The 18,904-nt window shown below is 37.0% G+C and overlaps 1 protein-coding gene across 5 annotated transcripts in view; it reads right to left on the minus strand.

The window, feature by feature from the left end:
• Positions 1-4,081: 4,081 nt before the first annotated feature.
• LOC142220077 (diacylglycerol kinase eta) overlaps positions 4,082-18,904 on the minus strand; it is a 146,998-nt gene continuing 132,175 nt past the window's right edge. Inside the window, exons 1-11 of one of the 5 annotated variants that reach the window (XM_075288999.1) lie at positions 14,209-15,061; positions 13,582-14,138; positions 12,648-13,524; positions 12,433-12,576; positions 11,950-12,369; positions 11,518-11,787; positions 11,164-11,445; positions 9,736-9,940; positions 9,295-9,670; positions 8,413-9,235; positions 4,082-8,353 (exon numbers count right to left, since the gene is read on the minus strand). In XM_075288999.1, coding sequence (XP_075145114.1) covers positions 8,045-8,353; positions 8,413-9,235; positions 9,295-9,670; positions 9,736-9,940; positions 11,164-11,445; positions 11,518-11,787; positions 11,950-12,369; positions 12,433-12,576; positions 12,648-13,524; positions 13,582-14,138; positions 14,209-15,009 — 5,064 coding nt within the window. In that variant the 5' untranslated portion in view covers positions 15,010-15,061 and the 3' untranslated portion in view covers positions 4,082-8,044. Of the gene's footprint in view, positions 8,354-8,412; positions 9,236-9,294; positions 9,671-9,735; positions 9,941-10,367; positions 10,491-11,163; positions 11,788-11,949; positions 12,370-12,432; positions 12,577-12,647; positions 13,525-13,581; positions 14,139-14,208; positions 15,062-18,904 lie in introns of those variants that run through there. The other 4 variants (XM_075289000.1, XM_075288998.1, XM_075288997.1 and 1 more) reach the window with 4 other exon arrangements.

The raw sequence follows: 18,904 nt of genomic DNA on the forward strand, positions 1-18,904 counted from the left end.
GTAAGTGCAATGTAGTTGGTAAGTATAGGTTAATTTATGGTAAGTATACAGGTTTTAGGTAAGTATAAAATGTTTACACTTTAGGTTTAAATTCAAGAAAATGTTCACTAATTTTCACAATGTGCAATATTATTACAATGTGCAATAGGTTTTCCAAAGTGCAATAGGTTTTACAATGTGCAATATTTTCTCAACGTGCAATACTACAGGTAAGTTTATATTTTATTTTATGATTAGATGTAAGTAACACTAGGTAAGTATTTTAGGTAAGTATAATAGTTGTTCCTTTTTTTTTAACAATGGTTAAAACTTTTAGTTAATTCACTTTTCAGCTCTTTTTTATTTCAAATATTGTTTCTATTTTATATTTCACTTTGTTGTTATTTTCACTTTGGTCACGGGAGTAGCGAAGCGGCCGGTTTAAAAGATCGATTTACATTAAACAAAACGAATGTCATGGGCAATTGGTTGGAGATGACATTTACGCATACAATAACAACAGATATGTCTCCACTGAAGTAATACATCATATGTGTACACATACATATATGGGTATTTGGAGGACCGCTATGTACATATCAGTGCTAATTAAATAGCACAAGGGCAACAAATAAAAAGAACAATAATGTGCAAACTTTTAGCACAACTCCCAACAAATTGTTATATTTTTGTCCGAAATTTGGAACTTTGCACCCGCAATCAATTAGAAACAAATTGCTATAATAATTTTGAAATATTTTAGCTCAGAAAATTTGAATCAAATGTAAATTTGGTTGTAAGATTTTTTGTACAACTAATCTCATTACAATTTGGATAATTTCAAATTAATTTAATAAGGAATAATTGTGCGCCGCCGAATAAGCTAATTTGTATCGGCTTAGTCGTCAAGCAAATGTAAATTTGGTTGTAAGATTTTTTGTACAACTAATCTCATTACCATTCGGATAACTTCAAACTGATTTTATAAGGAATAAAATTTGTATCGGCCGCCGCCGATAAAATTTGTATCGGCCGCCGCCGATAAAAATGGGTCGGCTTCATTCTCTGATTGTGACAACTCGTTATTTCAGACTTACGTAGAATATTCAGTTCAATATGATACCACAGTGGTGAACATATCTCGTATCTGGTCGATTCCTTTCCTAATCCATCGCTGAATTTTTTATACCCTCCACCATAGGACGGGGGTATATTAACTTTGTCATTCCGTTTGTAACACATCGAAATATTGCTCTAAGACTCCATAAAGTATATATATTCTTGGTCGTGGTGAAATTCTGAGTCGATCTGAGCATGTCCGTCCGTCCGTTCGTCTGTTGAAATCACGCTAACTTCCGAACGAACCAAGCTATCGACCTGAAACTTGGCACAAGTAGTTGCTATTGATATAGGTCGGATGGTATTGCAAATGGGCCTTATCGGTCCACTTTTACGTATAGCCCCCATATAAACGGACCCCCAAATTTGACTTGCGATTGCTCTAAGAGAAGCAAATTTCATCCGATCCGGCTGAAATTTGGTACATGATGTTATATGGTCTCTAGCAACCATGCAAAAATTGGTCCACATCGGTCCATAATTATATATAGCCCCCATATAAACCGATCCCCCGATTTGGCTTGTGGAGCCTCTAAGAAAAGCTAAGTTCATCCGATCCGGCTGAAATTTGGTACATGGTGTTGTTATATGTTCTCTAATGACTATGCAAAAATTGGTCCATATCGGTCCATAATTATATATAGCCCCCATATAAATCGATCCCCAGATTTGTCCTCCGGAGCCTCTTGGAGGAGCAAAATTCATCCGATCCGGTTGAAATTTGGAACATGGTGTTAGGTTAGGTTAGGTTAGGTTATGTGGCAGCCCGATGTATCAGGCTCACTTAAATTATTCAGTCCATTGTGATACCACAGTGGTTAACTTCTCTCTTATCACTGAGTGCTGTCCGATTCCATGTTAAGCTCAATGACAAGGGACTTCCTTTTTATAGCCGAGTCCGAACGGCGTTCCACATTTCAGTGAAACCACTTAGAGAAGCTTTGAAACCCTCAGAAATGTCACCAGCATTACTGAGGTGGGATAATCCACCGCTGAAAAACTTTTTGGTGTTCGGTCGTAGCAGGAATCGAACCCACGACCTTGTGTATGCAAGGCGGGCATGCTAACCATTGCATCACGGTGGTGTTAGAATGTGGTCTCTAACAAACACACAAGAATTGGTCCATATCGGTCCATAATTATATATAGCCCACATATAAACCGTTCCCCAGATTTGATCTCCGGAGCCTCTTGGAGGAGCAAAATTCATCCGATCCTGTTGAAATTTGCAACCTGGTGTTAGTATAAGGCCGCTAATAACCATGCCAAAATTGGTCCATATCGGTCTATAGTTATATATAGCCGATCCCCAATCACACAAAAATTGGTGTATATCGGTTCATAATCATGGTTGCCACTCGAGCCAAAAATAATCTACCAAAATTTTATTTTTATAGAAAATATTGTCAAAATTTTATTTCTATAGAAAATTTTGTCAAAATTTTATTTCTATAGAAAATTTTGTCAAAATTTTATTTCTATAGAATATTGTTTCCAAATTTTATTTCTATAGAAAATTTTGGCAAAATTTTACTTCTATAGAAAATGTTGTCAACATTTTATTTTGTCAAAATTTTATTTCTATAGAAATTTTAAACTTATTTATATACGTATTTAATCGGCCCTTTTGTAGTTTAATATATACCACGTATGGACTATGTGGTATATATTACGTTGTTAGGAAGTTTTATGATACCTTGCCATCGGCTTCAGTAGAAGTTTCTACGCAATCCATGGTGGAGGGTACACAAGCTTCGGCCTGGCCGAACTTACGGCCGTATATACTTGTTTTTTTTTTGTGTTTGGTCAAAAATGGGATCATTGGGCGGGCCATTGCACCACGGTAGCCTCCTCCTCCTCCTCGGGTATTAGGTCGTATATTGCAACTGAAGTAGTGTGCCTTGTCTAGGACCATTCTCCCACTGTTCTTAATCCCGTCTCACTATACACAAAAATGTCACTGATATTTTTCCAATTAAAATTTTTATTAAAAAAATATTTAACTAAAAAGAAAAAATATCACCAATCTATTTCCAATTAAAAAGTTAATTGAAGTTGCAAATATCAATAAAATATTATTAAACAATTATTTTATTTATCAAAATAAAAAATAAAGTCATTTAAGGAAACGATTGAAAATTTTTATATTATTTATTAAAATATTAATTATCCCAATTAAGATTTTAATTAAATAAATACTAATACAAAAATTATGAAAATGATTTCATTTTTCGAATAAAATTAATTGGCTCAATAAAAATTTAATTGAAAGTTCCGTAAAAATGCAATTAGTTTTTTGATCAAGTATATATAATTTAGGTTAGTTTAGGTTAGGTTATGTGGCAGCCCGATGTATCAGGCTCACTTAGACTATTCAGTCCATTGTGATACTACAGTGGTGAACTTCTCTCTTATCACTGAGTGCTGCCCGATTCCATGTTAAGCTCAATGACAAGGGACCTCGTTTTTATAGCCGAGTCCGAACGGCGTTCCACATTCCAGTGAAACCACTTAGAGAAGCTTTGAAACCCTCAGAAATGTCACCAGCATTACTGAGGTGGGATAATCCACCGCTGAAAAACCCTTTGGTGTTCGGTCGTAGCAGGAATCGAACCCACGTCCTTGTGTATGCAAGGCGGGCATGCTAACCATTGCACCACGGTGGCTTATGTTATTTCTAGTTAATTCTGTGATTGATACAATCATTTTCGTGATTGAAGAAATTTCAATTAAAAAATTTATTTTAATTTTATTTTTTTTTTAATTGTAACTTTTTTTTAATTTTATCTTTTTTTAATTTAATTTATTTCTCTTGCACCATTGTATACGTTGTCCTTACTATCTCTCTTATTTTTGAGCAACATATTCTCTACGCCAATATTCCCACTTTTATAATTACCTGGTTAAAGTAAATATTTGTACCACTTGAGGGGCATAAAATATTCCAAACTTACCTTTTTTGGTTATTAAATAAAACAACCGATTTTGTTTTTTGTTTTGGGTTTTTGTAAAGATTTAAAGAAATAAACAAAACATTTTATTTTATTTTTGTGTTTTTCGTTTTTCAAAAGGACCACTGTAAAGAGTTTTTCAGCTTATTATTAAAAATAGATACAAGTTTTGTTTTTTGGTTTTAAAGAATACGTGGATTTAAAATTTGTTTTTAAGAGATTAATGTAAAATAAAAAATATGAATCAGAAAATTAACAACCAAGTTTTGTAAGTATTTGTCACGTATACCCAACAAAAAATCAACATACAAGGTAAGCATATTATTTGCTTTGTATGTGGGTATGATCTGCTTTAGGGGTGTATATAAGTGTCAATGTTGCTTTTCTTTTCTATTATTTATGTATATCAATGTAAAGGTTTACAAGTTATTTTATGCAAATAAGTTTATAGATTATTATATGGATTTTCATATTCACAGAATTTTTATTTAATAATTTTGAGGTTCTCTGCATAACTAAAATTTAAAAAAAAAATTCAACAATAGGGCAGTGCATTGTGAAAAAAGAATGGAAACATTTGTAATGGGATCGAAACTATGATGATTTTTTTTGAAGAGGGATATTATCAAGGATACTTAAAAGAAAAGAGGAAGGTGTATAATAATATGAAATAAAAAAGGACTGCTTTTATATCACAGTTTTTATGGTTATACAGCAAGTCCAGGAGTCTGTTACAGTTTCAGTTACACATTCAAATCATTTCGAAATGCTCAATATCCTAAATGGTAAGTTAATAATTAGTTTTAGTTTTTTTTTTGTTTTGTTTAGGAAATATGGATATCTTCCTAAGTCCGGAGGGGGATAGAGAATTGTAGAATTTTTCTTTATAGTTTGCTTTGAATTGCTTTTAAGTTTAAATTTAAATTGGTTTTTTTTAATATACATATAATAATATCTAAAAAAGGTTTAATGATTGTTTTTTTATATTTATTAATTTGTTTGGTTTTTCAATACTTAGTTTTTTTATATATATATTTCTTTTTATCGTAATATCCAAGTTAGGAAAAAGTTTTTGTTTTTCTCTTATAATAAAAAAAGGAAAACGAGTAAAATTAAAAAAAAAGTATATGACTCACGAAAAAAGTTTCGTTTTTGTTAAGCGTATTTCGAATTTTCTTTCCAAGACTTTTGGGATTTTAGTGTGGGTTCAGTATTTATAGTTATGTATGTATATATTTGTATAATATGCATATATATGTATGTGTTTATATATGTATGTTAAGGTATGAGCCATATAGATTTACTCAATAATTCATTACAATGTAAATTCCCCAGACAAGCCAAACAGCTTACCTGGAGATCTGTGTTTGTATGAGGTGAGCATAAAGAGAACATCATGTATTTAACTGGGCTCTATTTAACAAGGCAAATACATAAGATTCTCTTTGGTAGTAGTGATTGAGTTATTTCGTTTCTTTGCTGAGATCATTCTCTCATAGATTCTATGTAAGTGTAAGTTATTAAGATTGAATTTTTTTTGGTTGGCATGTTCGTTCTGTCTGTCTGTCCGTCCGTCCGCCTGTTTGTTTTTGTCCTTTGTATATATGTATGTGTTAATCTTTTTTTTTTTAATATAATTATCGTTTGTTTTTGTATTCTTGTTAATGGAAAAATACTTAAAATTGTAAAATTTTCTTTCGTTATACTGAATGTATTTGTATTTTGGTTTAGCGGCTTTTCATAATAAATGTGTATGGCTTTTCTTTTTATGCAAGAGTTGTTGCATTGCATTTGTTTTTTTATTTTTATTATAAGAAATTAGTTTGTTTTTCATTGAACAGTCGTTTTTGCTTCGTTTTTTTGTGTTGTTGCTTTTTGGGCTTAAATTAAAATTTACAATTAATATAAAGTTGGTTTACATAAATAATTAATATATATTTAAGTTTTTTGGTTTTTAAATTTTGAATTGAATTGCTTTTAAAATTTAGAATGCATCTGTTATAATGGGTTTTTAGTTTTCTGGTTTTATTCTTTTTAAATTTAATTTAATTGTAGAATTAATTAATAATAACATTAAGTGTTTTTTGGGGTTTGGGTTTTTTTTTTTGAAATATATTTTATTATTAATTTAAAAAAGATTTTGTTTAATGTTCTTGTATGAAATTAAATTCGTGTTTTATTCCATTTAATTATACAAATTGAAAATATTTTTATATTATAATAAAAATAATTCCAAAACTTAAAATTAATTGTTGCTTTTGGTTTTTAATAAATTTCTTTTATAGTTTTGCCTTTATTTATCAAAAATTTTAAAGCAAAAGAACATTTTGACTAAATTTGTTTTTTATAGAAAAATTAAAAGATTAATACTTCTCTTATTATGACTATGTGTTCATTGAGAGAAGATAAATCAGTGTAGAAATGTTTTTTGGGATTGGATAGAACTTTTGGTAAGGCTGGCATATTTTCCACTATGGCTCTCAATAGCGTACCTAACATTCTTTTTCTATTCCTCCGAAATAAAATTGAATACAGTTTCTATTTTGATCAAATGTATAGCCACAAAAATCTCCGAAGTGTCTTTTCTGAGAGACTAAAAAGATCCCTGCAGTATTTAGAAACATAAATGTCCACGCTCCACATTTTCTTCTATATTTAAATTTTAATATATTCATATTCATATATTCCTTATTCAGAAAATTGTTCTACAATGCCGAGTCCACCATGAGATATTATCAATAGCATAGATATCACAAGTACTGTGATAGGAAATATATCATTGTTTTTCATAAGACTTTCGATTTTTGCTACTATTGAAAATAAAAATTCCCCTTTCTATTCAATGAGGACTTTTCGACATTTTCATTAAAGTCAGTTAGTCGATTTGACTCAATTTTGAAAAGCTATTGGAAAACGATTGGTCGAACTTGTAGATAGATTTTGATAGTAAACAAAACAAATCCATTTTTATCCAAAAATCGACAAGTCCAATTTGCATTGAATTTGCCAATGTAATGTAGATATTTTTGAAATTTCATTAAAAATCCAAATTTACAGAAGTCGACTTTTCAATAGTCGCCGAAGTCGAAAATTTACTCTATTAAATGTGAAAAAAGTAAAAACGTCGACTGGTGCAACCTCATGTAGTCGACAGTCGACTTTTTAAAATTTTTAAAAAGTAAAAAAATCGAAATTTTAAAAAAGAGAACAAGTCGGAATTTGGATTGTCATCAAAATCGCTAATTTGTGTCCCTGGGATAGGTGTAATAGGTAATATTTTAGGCTCACTTAGACTACTGAGTCCATTGTGATACACCAGGTGGTGACCTTCATTTTTTTTAACAAAGAGTTCTGCTCATTGATAAGGGATCTCCTTCCGGGTGAATAGTACCTTAAGTACTGAGAAGTGATTAGGAGGTAAAGATTTTGTATCATTCGCGCTCATCGATGAGCACTATCCGATTGGGCTGTGGTTTAACATTAAGGACTTTGTTCATTTACATTTCTCTGGAACCACCATATTTACTAAGGATTATAGGCACCTCTGGAAAAATTATCTACAATATCGGAGCCGTGACCATTTCTTTCATAGATAGACTTGTTAAATCAACGCCGTGTTTTTTGTCTGGTAGTTATCTTGAATTCTCAAATAAAAAACAAACTAACAAATGGAACACATATAACATCAAAAAACAAAAATTATTTTTATTTATTTATAGATAGATATACGATTTATCAAAATGTTCTCTTATATTGGGATATGAAAAATGTAAAATATTGGCCTTATTTGAATTTCCTCACATCAAGGGTATTTTTCTTTTTTTTTTGTTTGTTTTATATCTTTTTAATAAATTTAGCTTAGCTAGTCATCGTCCAATAAAAAAAAAACGTGGTTAGAGTACTATATAATGTGTGTAAAAGAATAGGTCTATGATTGTGTTAAGCAGTTGTTAGTTAGGGGGAGATTTTTTTTCTCTGGAATCACATTACCCTCTCTAATTGTCATTCATATCCTTGATAGCCTGTAGTATACGTTTGACATGACCAACTTTTATTACACCCAAATCCTTAAGATCTCGACGACCTAAAGTGAGAAGTTCTTTGCCTCGAATATCATTACGTAGGAAACTGTCAACATATTCTGATAATTGCATGGTCTCCAACCAGGTAACCACTTCGTTGACACTCCAATTGTTAACAGCTTCTCGGGTGTTGGTGAGAGGAGGTTTGAATTGATTTTGACCAGCTGTGGATCCAGATCGTAGACGTGTCCAAAATGCTCGAGATTTACGACGACCATCACCCTATAAGAAAAACTCATTAAATTACAATTCACCTTAGCTTCATTTCAAAGAGATCGTACCTCTTCGTTGGGAGCCAAAACATTGAAATACGCTCTCAATTTACCATCCACACATTTCTGCACCGAACATTTCTTTAATTCCATTTCCATGTTGGCCAAAGCAGCACTCAATTTGCTCTCAAGATCTTCACGTAAAATCAAACTATGGCCTCGATCTCTTAACAGGGTACAGGCATCATCGTAAAGTTGTCGCGAAGAGTCTATGACTTCAACCAATTTGGTGCGCAGTGAAGGACCCTCTAACAGCTTGCCCTGGGGATGTATACTTTCTAGGGCATCTTGGGCTCGACAGGCCACCGCGTAGAGATCATGCCTCAACGTGGGATGTGATATTATCAGGAATTTCACCCATTTGATTAAAGAACTCACAGCCTCAATGAAATTAAGTAAAACATAGCATTCTCTTTCGGAGATGACCTCATCCGTAGAGGTTGCATGCTCCGAAGCTGTTGAAGAATGATCTCGTTGTATGGATATGCTGTGTTGTCGTTGTTTCTCCTGCCAGGTTTTCAGAGAGGCTTCCAGATTACGATTGCGGCATAGCATTTGTACACGATTCTTATGGAGAATACGAATCATACCGGGTGGCTGCAGCCAGGCTTCTCCATCAACTTGTATGGGTATTTCCTCATCGCCCAGAATATTGATTTGGACACTCTGACACTGGGCAATGCGATGATGTTGCAGATTGATGAGACGAGAGGCAGCCATTTGTACAGAGCCGAATACGGCAACAACTTCGAGAATTCGATCATCAAAGTTGGGAACCAAAAAGATGTCATCCTTTTTCGAATTGCCCCAGAAATTTGTGCCACCCATGAAACTGTAAAGCAAGAAAACAAAACTTCGACAAATTCTTATGCCAAAAATGTAGGATATTACCTTGGAATATTCAAGATTACAATGCCCTGCAGAGAGGGCAATGGTATCCTCTGGCCATCACATTCCAATTGTACACGTTGTTCCAAATTCTTACAGGTCTTTTGCAAGAGTTGTTTAGATCCCAGAACTCCATACCACATATAATTCTTGGCCCTGGAACGACATTTTTCAGGATGTTCTTCTCGTTTGTTATGGAAATCCAGAGAGATCTTGGCATCAATTCCAATACCAAAATAGTTATTCATCACACATTTCTCATGATAACCAGCCAAGAGGGTTTCATCGGGATCCATTAAGGGGCTGACAGCTGCACACAAGGTATCAGCATTAGCCAAGAGACATTTCGATATGAATCCAGAACCTCCACCTGTAAGATCTGAGAAAAAAAACATAGCCCATTAGGTAATACTACCAACTATCGCCGTGAGGACCTTAACTTACTTGGCCAGTTGGGCAACTTGACTATCGGATTGATGATTGGTAATTTTCGATTTTCTTCTGTGGGTGTTTTGTCCTTTTCCTTTTTCTCTTTATCCTCCTTTTCGGGAGCCATGCCAAAATGATCGAACCCAAAGAGACTGGATCCGGTAAAGAGACTAGTTTTCGATCCCTTGAGATTTTGGAGATTTGGCAAAGCTTCATTTGGCTAGAAAAACAAATACAAGGATACTATTAGCAAGCAACAGATCCTAGTTGTATACGATGCAGTTGTAACTCATTAACCACTAGACAAGGAAATCTGTCTAACTACTTTAGAGATTTGGAGATTATGTACAGTTCAGTTAGCTTCAGAATAACAAGTGAGAAGGACATTAGGAGGAAATTACTAACGGATAGCATCTAAAGAGTAGATCCAGAGATAGCAGTCTACGGAAGCTTGGATTGTACGCATAAAACATATTAAGAGTTACTTTCCAACTAGGCGGGTTCGGTTCCTGGGAGAGTGATAGTGAGTAATAGTGATGGGTGGTGGCGGTGTGAAAAAGAGTTTTTACAAAATCAAAGGATCGGTTTGTCGGTCCATCATGATCGGGGGGATATTCATGATGGGAATTTGGAACAAGGTCTCTTACCAATAATATCAGTGGCCTGATTAGGGCCAAAGTGGCCATACGTATATCGGGTTCGGCTACCACAAACAGTTTTAAGCCCAGCAAGCCATAGACGCGTTCCGACAAAATACCCTTCGATCTTTTCTTCTACAACAGACAGAGTCAAGAGCCAAGAGAGTATGATGATAAATGAGTAAGTGAGAGTGTCTGTGCTTGTGTGCGCGTGTGATGCATGAAAGGAAATCGCCTCAAAGCACGAAAGCAAAGGCTTCACTCTATATGCCTGGCTGCGAAGCCTAAAAACCTTTTGCTTTCATACCTTGTTGTCTTTGGCAACTGCGTTAATTTCCAAGAAAATATTTTGATGATATTTACACTTCAGTTTCTTATAAAAGCAATAATTTTGAAATACATACCAATTGTGTTTGCTAAATCAGATCAAAGCGAGTCAAAGTCAAAGCAGATTCAAATGCATATGCTATGTTTGAGTATATTAAAGTACTTCAAAGTATTTTCGTACATACAGTGACTCCCTACTTTAGAAGTGGAAGAAGGCCATGGTTCTCTCCAGTGGGGTGGTATAGTGAGTAAGTGTGAGTGTGTTATTGTTTGTAGTGTAAGCCCAGGAGTTGAGTGAGCTTCGCCAGTAGTAAGAAATTCTCTTACACTTTCGTTTTACTTCGTTCTCTCATCTAACCAGCACGGCCCATTAATCTTGTTTTGGTGTTGCTGTGCTGTGACTTGTGTATGTGTGTACGTGTGTTTTCTGTGTGCGTCGTGTTCTCACAAAGAGCGAGAGAATATAATGTTGGCTTACCTTAAAGAGACTACCACAGCTTATCCTACGACTTGCGGCTGGTGAGGAATTAAGGAACCGATTATGTTCTGGATCCAAACTCAAATAGTTGGGATTGAAGCCGGAATGGCGACGATCCTTATCCTTATCGAACTCTCGCACCGTCAAGGATGTAGCATGACTCGAGTGCCTACGTATTTCAGAGGGCACACGTATGGCCAACAAACTGCTACATGCCTCCGGATTCAGGGGCCTTATGGCATCTCCTCTCAGGGGGGTGGGTGGCCGGACAACAACACTTATCTGTGGATGATGAGGAGTTACATCATCAAATGATTCTTTTTTACAGGAGTCATCAAAAGTTATTCGCTTTACATCTTGTCCGGGTATGGATTTCCTCGGCGAAGACTTCAAACAGGAGGTACTGGTGGTGGTGGTGGTGTCGCTTACTTCAATCCTTATGGCAGTGGCCGTGGACAAATCATCTTCGGACTGATGGCCGCTGGTCGTAGTCAAGGTGTGCTGACTGCTACTGGTGGTGGTCGATGTTATTATGGTGCCTTCATCTACGGATTGCTGCTGTTGGGATACAAGTTTCGAAGTTGTTTCTTTAGTTTGTTTAAGGGAAGAACGTTTCTTGGGTCGCTAAACGAAGCAACGAGGACAACGAACGAACGAACCAAAGAAGAAATCACAACGATACAAAACAGAACAAAAAAGGAGAAAAGGTTACCATAATGCAAATGCTGAGCAGTGCACTTATGAGGACTTGTGTGAGTTGTGGACTTTGAGTAGCTCTAACCTTACCTTGAAACTTTGACGAGCTATATCACTGCCCTCCACAAACTGGGCCAATGAGCAGAAACGAGGAGGCTCACGTATCTTTTGATCATCACAACGGTTGTCAATTTCAAACACAATATTCTCAAAGCCAAACTGCTGGGGATTGTCATCGCTGTCCATGCGGTCAAGGCGAGCGGCACGCGGAGGTGAGGAACCCCGTCTAGCCTTTGGGTTGGCTCGAGCCGGTTTGGGAGGTGGTATGGCAGCCCTTTCGGAGCACATCAATGTGGTATCATCGGTTATGGTATTATCCTGCAAGGCATAGGTAATGTCATGGCCCAACACGGAACTGATATCATCCATAAGGCTTTCTCCGGGAATGTTTTCGGTCTCATCGCTTGTCTCAGGCGAGTCTATGTGCGTAAATTCATTGGAGTCCAAATTCTGCAACACAAAAAACAGGAGCTACACAATTTCCCTTCCCTCGTTAAGATATTTCCCACTAACCTGTAACAAATCACCCAATTGATATCCTGTCAGAGGCTGCTCGTGCTTGTCAAATATCTCTGAGGCCACACTGCACTCCTCATTGCTAATAGCCGACAAGACATCACTTGGTTCTCCTTGGAATTCCTCCTCGGATGACTGGTCCTAAAAGAGTGGGAAAAAGAGTTAGGTGAAATCAAAGCCAAATGACCCAACAGAAACAGGGTCACACATACAGTGTTCCCATCTGTATCGATTATGGTTATGCTATCGCCTGTATAGACATTACAGGCATCATTAGGGTTTACTACAATCGTTGGTACCTGGAGATCACAAGTATGAACCAAAGCCTCGCCGCTGATGGTAACCTTCTTTGTTTGTTGCCCCTCTTCTGCACTCTCCTTATCTTTATCCAATTGCTTACTCATGTAGTAGTTGCGTTCGAAGACCTCAATGGGGCGGAATTCGGAGAGGGGATCCACCAAGTGATCACTGGTCAAAATGGGAACTGTCAGGAAATTTCTCTCTGTGGGTGTGGAGGCACCTTCGCTACCAGGCGATAGACGATTACCAGCATCGTCAATATTTGCACCTCCACTTAAGGAAAAACGCGTTCTGCGATAAGTGGTCTCTCCGTTTCCATTACTATTCTCTTCCTGTTCCTGTATAACTTCGGGAACTCCCGAGCTACGACGGCTATCGGCAAATTGCCGTGGAACTGGCAAACTGATGGTATTGAAAAAATGCTCGTCCATAGATTCACGTCTCGTATCGGGTAGAGGTGATATGCATGTGAGACGCGACGATTCCATGGTGGGTGATATTATGTTGATGGGTGGTATAATGGGCAAAGGAGAGGTGCAGGGTGTTGAATCACTTGAGGTCGTAGTAGGGATTTTCAAGGCTTCAAAAGGAGTCACAGATAAACGGCGTTGATAGCGTTTCGGCCTACCGGGCTCCGAATGTTCTACTACGTTGTACATGGCTCGTTTGACGCTATTGGCACGACTTTGTAAGGCTTCACGTTCGTTGCCACGCAATGAGCGACTATTTCGCCTCTCTTTTAGATTTAATTGATCTTTCTCATTCTTCTCGATTGATATGTTAGGATTTCTACAAAGAAACAGAGACATTAACTTATTGTTGTTTTACAGGGAAGTATAAACTTACAAGAGGCTCGAGGATGAGGCTGTCAATATGGGTGAATTGGGTGCCGATTTGGCTATGATGCTATTGATTGTAGACAGCAAATCATCTCCATTATGTGAGCCATTCTCTTCCTCTTTCAAAGCATCCAAGAGCATATTGACCTTCTGTCTAAGAATGTCACATTTCAAAGTCAGTTGGTCATCCTCTTTGCGATTCTCACACATGCGTTCCAATAAATCATCAATGGTCTCGCAGAGGGTTTTCGTAGCTGACATAAGAGTGGGTAAGTCATCGGTTTCCACAATGGAGCGAAGATTCTCATTAGCTGCTGTAACCATCCCAGTAAGCAGGGCCTCTTGTTCGGAGGACAAGGACATTTTTGGCATTTTTGGATGTACCGAGACGGCTTTTTCGAAGACCATGATACTCCAGCGATCCAACATTTTGGTGCTTGCCGTTTCATAACGTTCCAAGATTTGAGGGAGATGGGCATCATCGTCACAGGAAGAACCCCAGCCTAGGACACGGGCCAAATCGTTACCAGTACCCAATGGGAGGACAGCTACTTGACATTGTTTCTACCAAGGAAAGTAAAGATAAGGCGATGAATAGAACCACATGGACTCATGGATAAATCAATTCACTTACATGCATGCTGAAGCGGTCTATCTCACTAAGGACCCAACCCACCGAGCCATCTCCGGAACACACCAATATACGGAACATTTCAAAATGACGAAACAGTCTCAAACCCAATCCGGGACCTGTTGAGATTAAATCGAATACTTGAGCCGGATTTAGGAGCTGTTTAAATCTTCGCAGAAACTTGACTCCCTGATTATCACCCGACTTGGAGTTGACAAATACAAGCAAAGGTGAAAAGTTTCCTTTGGGGCTGGCCACATCCCAGGAATCATCATTGCCTATGGAATGGACACACGTGGGTGGTACCACCGAAAGCTTGGCCGGACCCATGGGACATGCTATGGCCACATGGGGACGACAAGCCACATGCACTGTGGTTCGACACCACAAACATCTCCAGTCCTGTAAGCGCAATACGGAGCCACAGGTTTTCTTGCATACCGCACATGTGGCTGACACTGGCAAATTACCCTCCATCCATTGATGGGGCATAACAATACTACCATTTTGGTCTTCAATTATATCCTTGCCCACTGTGGCCAAAGTGGTCCATTTACAATTTGCAATGGCCTTGGCAGCACAACGTTTGTGAACTTTGCACTTGCACACCTCACACGACAGGCCATGCGAGGTGACTCCCGACAAGGCATCACGGCAAACGTTACAGTAGGTTGGTCGTGCGTGTGACGTGGCATACCAGTGATGGTGGTTGGCGAATATATCATGCTGCTCGATGAAAAAACTATCTCCTCTTGAGCGGGGCGGTATGGAGGCCGATTTTAACGAACCCAGCCAGTCCTCCATTTCACGTCGTGATTCTGCACACAATACTAGAGAACGGGTGGGTGTGATAACCTGCAAAGAGCAAAGAATCCAATGATAATTAAATCAATCAATGAGTGAGTTGTGTGAGTTGCTGTGCCATAAGCCAAATGAGATCATCATCAGTTAAGGTAATCTTCAATCCATCAGTGTCTAGCTTACATTGCTCATTTGTGTCTTGGCACTGCCAATTGTTCATTAATCAGTCCACGCTGATGCTATTACGAAGGATATGTTTGACGGTGCTCATTAACAATTTCTCTTCGTTTCCCTATTCCCACATTAATGACATAGTGCAGGGATACATTATTAAAGGTAATGCCATGATGTAAAAGAAAAGATGAAACAACCATTGACATATACACTAAAAGAAAATCAGCTGATTTTTTTACACATGGAAAGTGAGCCTTCCAAAGATATTGGTCTTACATTTTACAGTGTATGTATGTGTATTTGACAAAAAAATCATTGTCTACTGTCTGTCGATGTGTCCATCTATTTGTCTGCCCATTTGACTTTCCCAATTTCACCGAAGGTGTTAGCCAAATCCATCCATTTTTATAAGCGAACAAATTTCAAATCAATTTGATTCAGCTAGTTTGTTTGTTCTCACTTTCTAAAGTTATCTTATTTAAGCCAAACCCAAAGTCTTCTATTTTATAACGCCTCTCAATTGAACAGGGTTGACGTGTTTTATTATACAATAGCTCTCAAATTAATAACTGAAAAGTGCGAATATTTTTCGAGTGTAGTGAACGGAAACATGGAAACTGCTATCTACTTTATGTAAGAAATGTAATTACACTCATTCCTATTGGATAATGCACTTAATTAAGCAATGAAATGCACGACCTTTGGTAAAAAGATTGTCGTGGGAGTAGTTTTCAATAATTCTCGTGTAAATCAATCACATGTAAGATGAGGATATTGCAACGGTAATAAGGGAGAAATAGTAATTGATTGTTTAATCGAACTATAAGGGAAATTATTGAATCGAGGGAGAATAATATTCGGGTATTTGTAACAAATTTTGACATCCAAGAAAAAAATCTGCATTTGAAAATTTTAATATTCGATAATATCCATTAATATTAAAAGCTCAAGTCCATATCCGCCAATCTGAAGGAGTATAAACCGAACTATCCCATAATATAAATAGAATTTATGTAGTGCTGCTTATAGTCGGCATATCAATATAGAATGCCATACGTTAGCAACACATACACAGTGCGGCTGATATGTATTGCTACCATACACAGTGCGGCTGATATGTATTGCTACCAACTTCAGGTTGATATAATTCCAAAGCGTTCGTCTGACATTTAAAGGATTTTTTACTATCTTTGGAATAAATCTGTTAAATGTCAGACGAGCTGTTTGGATTTTATTTTGTTTTTCAAAAGGTTACAAAATTATTGTTATACATTGCACTAAGAGATAAAGTTATTTGTGATTGAATTCAAACATGCTAGTGTTATTGTTGGGAAAAAATGGTTCAATTTGGCAAGAACAATTCACGCATGTTATTTCCATAAGACGTTAGCATATATGAATCAGATAAATTGAAAAGAACCAACTTACCGAATTTGATGGCAAGCCGTACTAAATTGAGCAGTTTGTGAACAATTAAATTGATTGGGTTTACTTTTGAAAGAAGTCTGCTGAAAATTTACATCTTCTACAAAAACTCAAGCATAATAGTATACATTATCGTAACGGCCAATAGTCTCTTCCTGCTCGTATTCATCGGCCGTGGTTCGGTCAAAATGTCCTCAGGGCAGTATTGAAGCAATGGGCGAACATATCTGCCTCCCTGTATTAACATACATTTTTCAATTATCTATTTCTTTTCAGAGATAATATATGCATGTCAGTGAGTACGATTTTAAATCCCTCCTTAATTGTTTTTAAAATCTCCTTTTAAAAGCAATTAGATTTCCTTTTCATTTCTGTCATTTATTTTAAATCTGCTCTTCTGTCTTAACCACTTGACCACATATGCCAACCATCTGCGGTTTCAATATTTGTATGATTTTAGAGTGGATTGTCGGTGGATTGTGTTAATGTGAGTAAAAAAAATACATGGACAGACGGACGGACACCAAGCGCTAGATCGACTCAGGAGGTGATTCTGAGTCGATCGGTATATATTTTATGGGGTCTAAAATCAACATTTCTGGTGGGCACATTTTTTGGCAAATCAAATTTATTATTTATTATACGGTTTCAATATTTGTATGATTTTAGAGTGGATTGTCGGTGGATTGTGTTAATGTGAGTAAAAAAAATACATGGACAGACGGACGGACACCAAGCGCTAGATCGACTCAGGAGGTGATTCTGAGTCGATCGGTATATATTTTATGGGGTCTAAAATCAACATTTCTGGTGGGCACATTTTTTGGCAAATCAAATTTATTATACCCTGACCACTATGTGGTTTAGGGTATAAAGATGAATAAAAAATTCTACTATACATTTTTATACCCTAATAAAGGGTGAATTGTTAAGAGCTTGATAACTTTTTTTTTTAAAAAAACGCATAAAATTTGCAAAATCTCATCGGTTCTTTATTTGAAACGTTAGATTGGTCCATGACATTTACTTTTTGAAGATAATTTCATTTAAATGTTGACCGCGGCTGCGTCTTAGGTGGTCCATTCGGAAAGTCCAATTTTGGGCAACTTTTTCGAGCATTTCGGCCGGAATAGCCCGAATTTCTTCGGAAATGTTGTCTTCCAAAGCTGGAATAGTTGCTGGCTTATTTCTGTAGACTTTAGACTTGACATAGCCCCACAAAAAATAGTCTAAAGGCGTCAAATCGCATGATCTTGGTGGCCAACTTACCGGTCCATTTCTTGAGATGAATTGTTCTCCGAAGTTTTCCCTCAAAATGGCCATAGAATCGCGAGCTGTGTGGCATGTAGCGCCATCTTGTTGAAACCACATGTCAAGTTCAAGTTCAGTTCTTCCATTTTTGGCAACAAAAAGTTTGTTAGCATCGAACGATAGCGATCGCCATTCACCGTAACGTTGCGTCCAACAGCATCTTTGAAAAAATACGGTCCAATGATTCCACCAGCGTACAAACCACACCAAACAGTGCATTTTTCGGGATGCATGGGCAGTTCTTGAACGGCTTCTGGTTGCTCTTCACTCCAAATGCGGCAATTTTGCTTATTTACGTAGCCATTCAACCAGAAATGAGCCTCATCGCTGAACAAAATTTGTCGATAAAAAAGCGGATTTTCTGCCAACTTTTCTAGGGCCCATTCACTGAAAATTCGACGTTGTGGCAGATCGTTCGGCTTCAGTTCTTGCACGAGCTGTATTTTATACGGTTTTACACCAAGATCTTCCATGTGGTCGAATAACACAAACCCAATTGCTGCGAACGGCGACGAATCGACATTTCACGGTCTTCAGCAACACTCTCAGAAACAGACGCAATATTCTCTTCTGTACGCACTGTACGCATTCGTGTGGTTGGTTTAATGTCCAATAAAGTAAACTGAGTGCGAAACTTGGTCACAATCGCATTAATTGTTTGCTCACTTGGTCGATTATGTAGACCATAAATCGGACGTAAAGCGCGAAACACATTTCGAACCGAACACTGATTTTGGTAATAAAATTCAATGATTTGCAAGCGTTGCTCGTTAGTAAGTCTATTCATGATGAAATGTCAAAGCATACTGAGCATCTTTCTCTTTGACACCATGTCTGAAATCCCACGTGATCTGTCAAATACTAATGCATGAAAATCCTAACCTCAAAAGAATCACCCTTTATAAAGGGTGATACGGTCAAAATTTGGTCAATATAAACTTGACGTATTTCTTTCAATTTTGCATTTAAAAAACCTGAACACCCCTCA

The sequence above is a fragment of the Haematobia irritans genome, chromosome 1 (genome assembly GCF_050003625.1).
Source record: "Haematobia irritans isolate KBUSLIRL chromosome 1, ASM5000362v1, whole genome shotgun sequence".
Lineage (NCBI taxonomy): Eukaryota > Metazoa > Arthropoda > Insecta > Diptera > Muscidae > Haematobia > Haematobia irritans.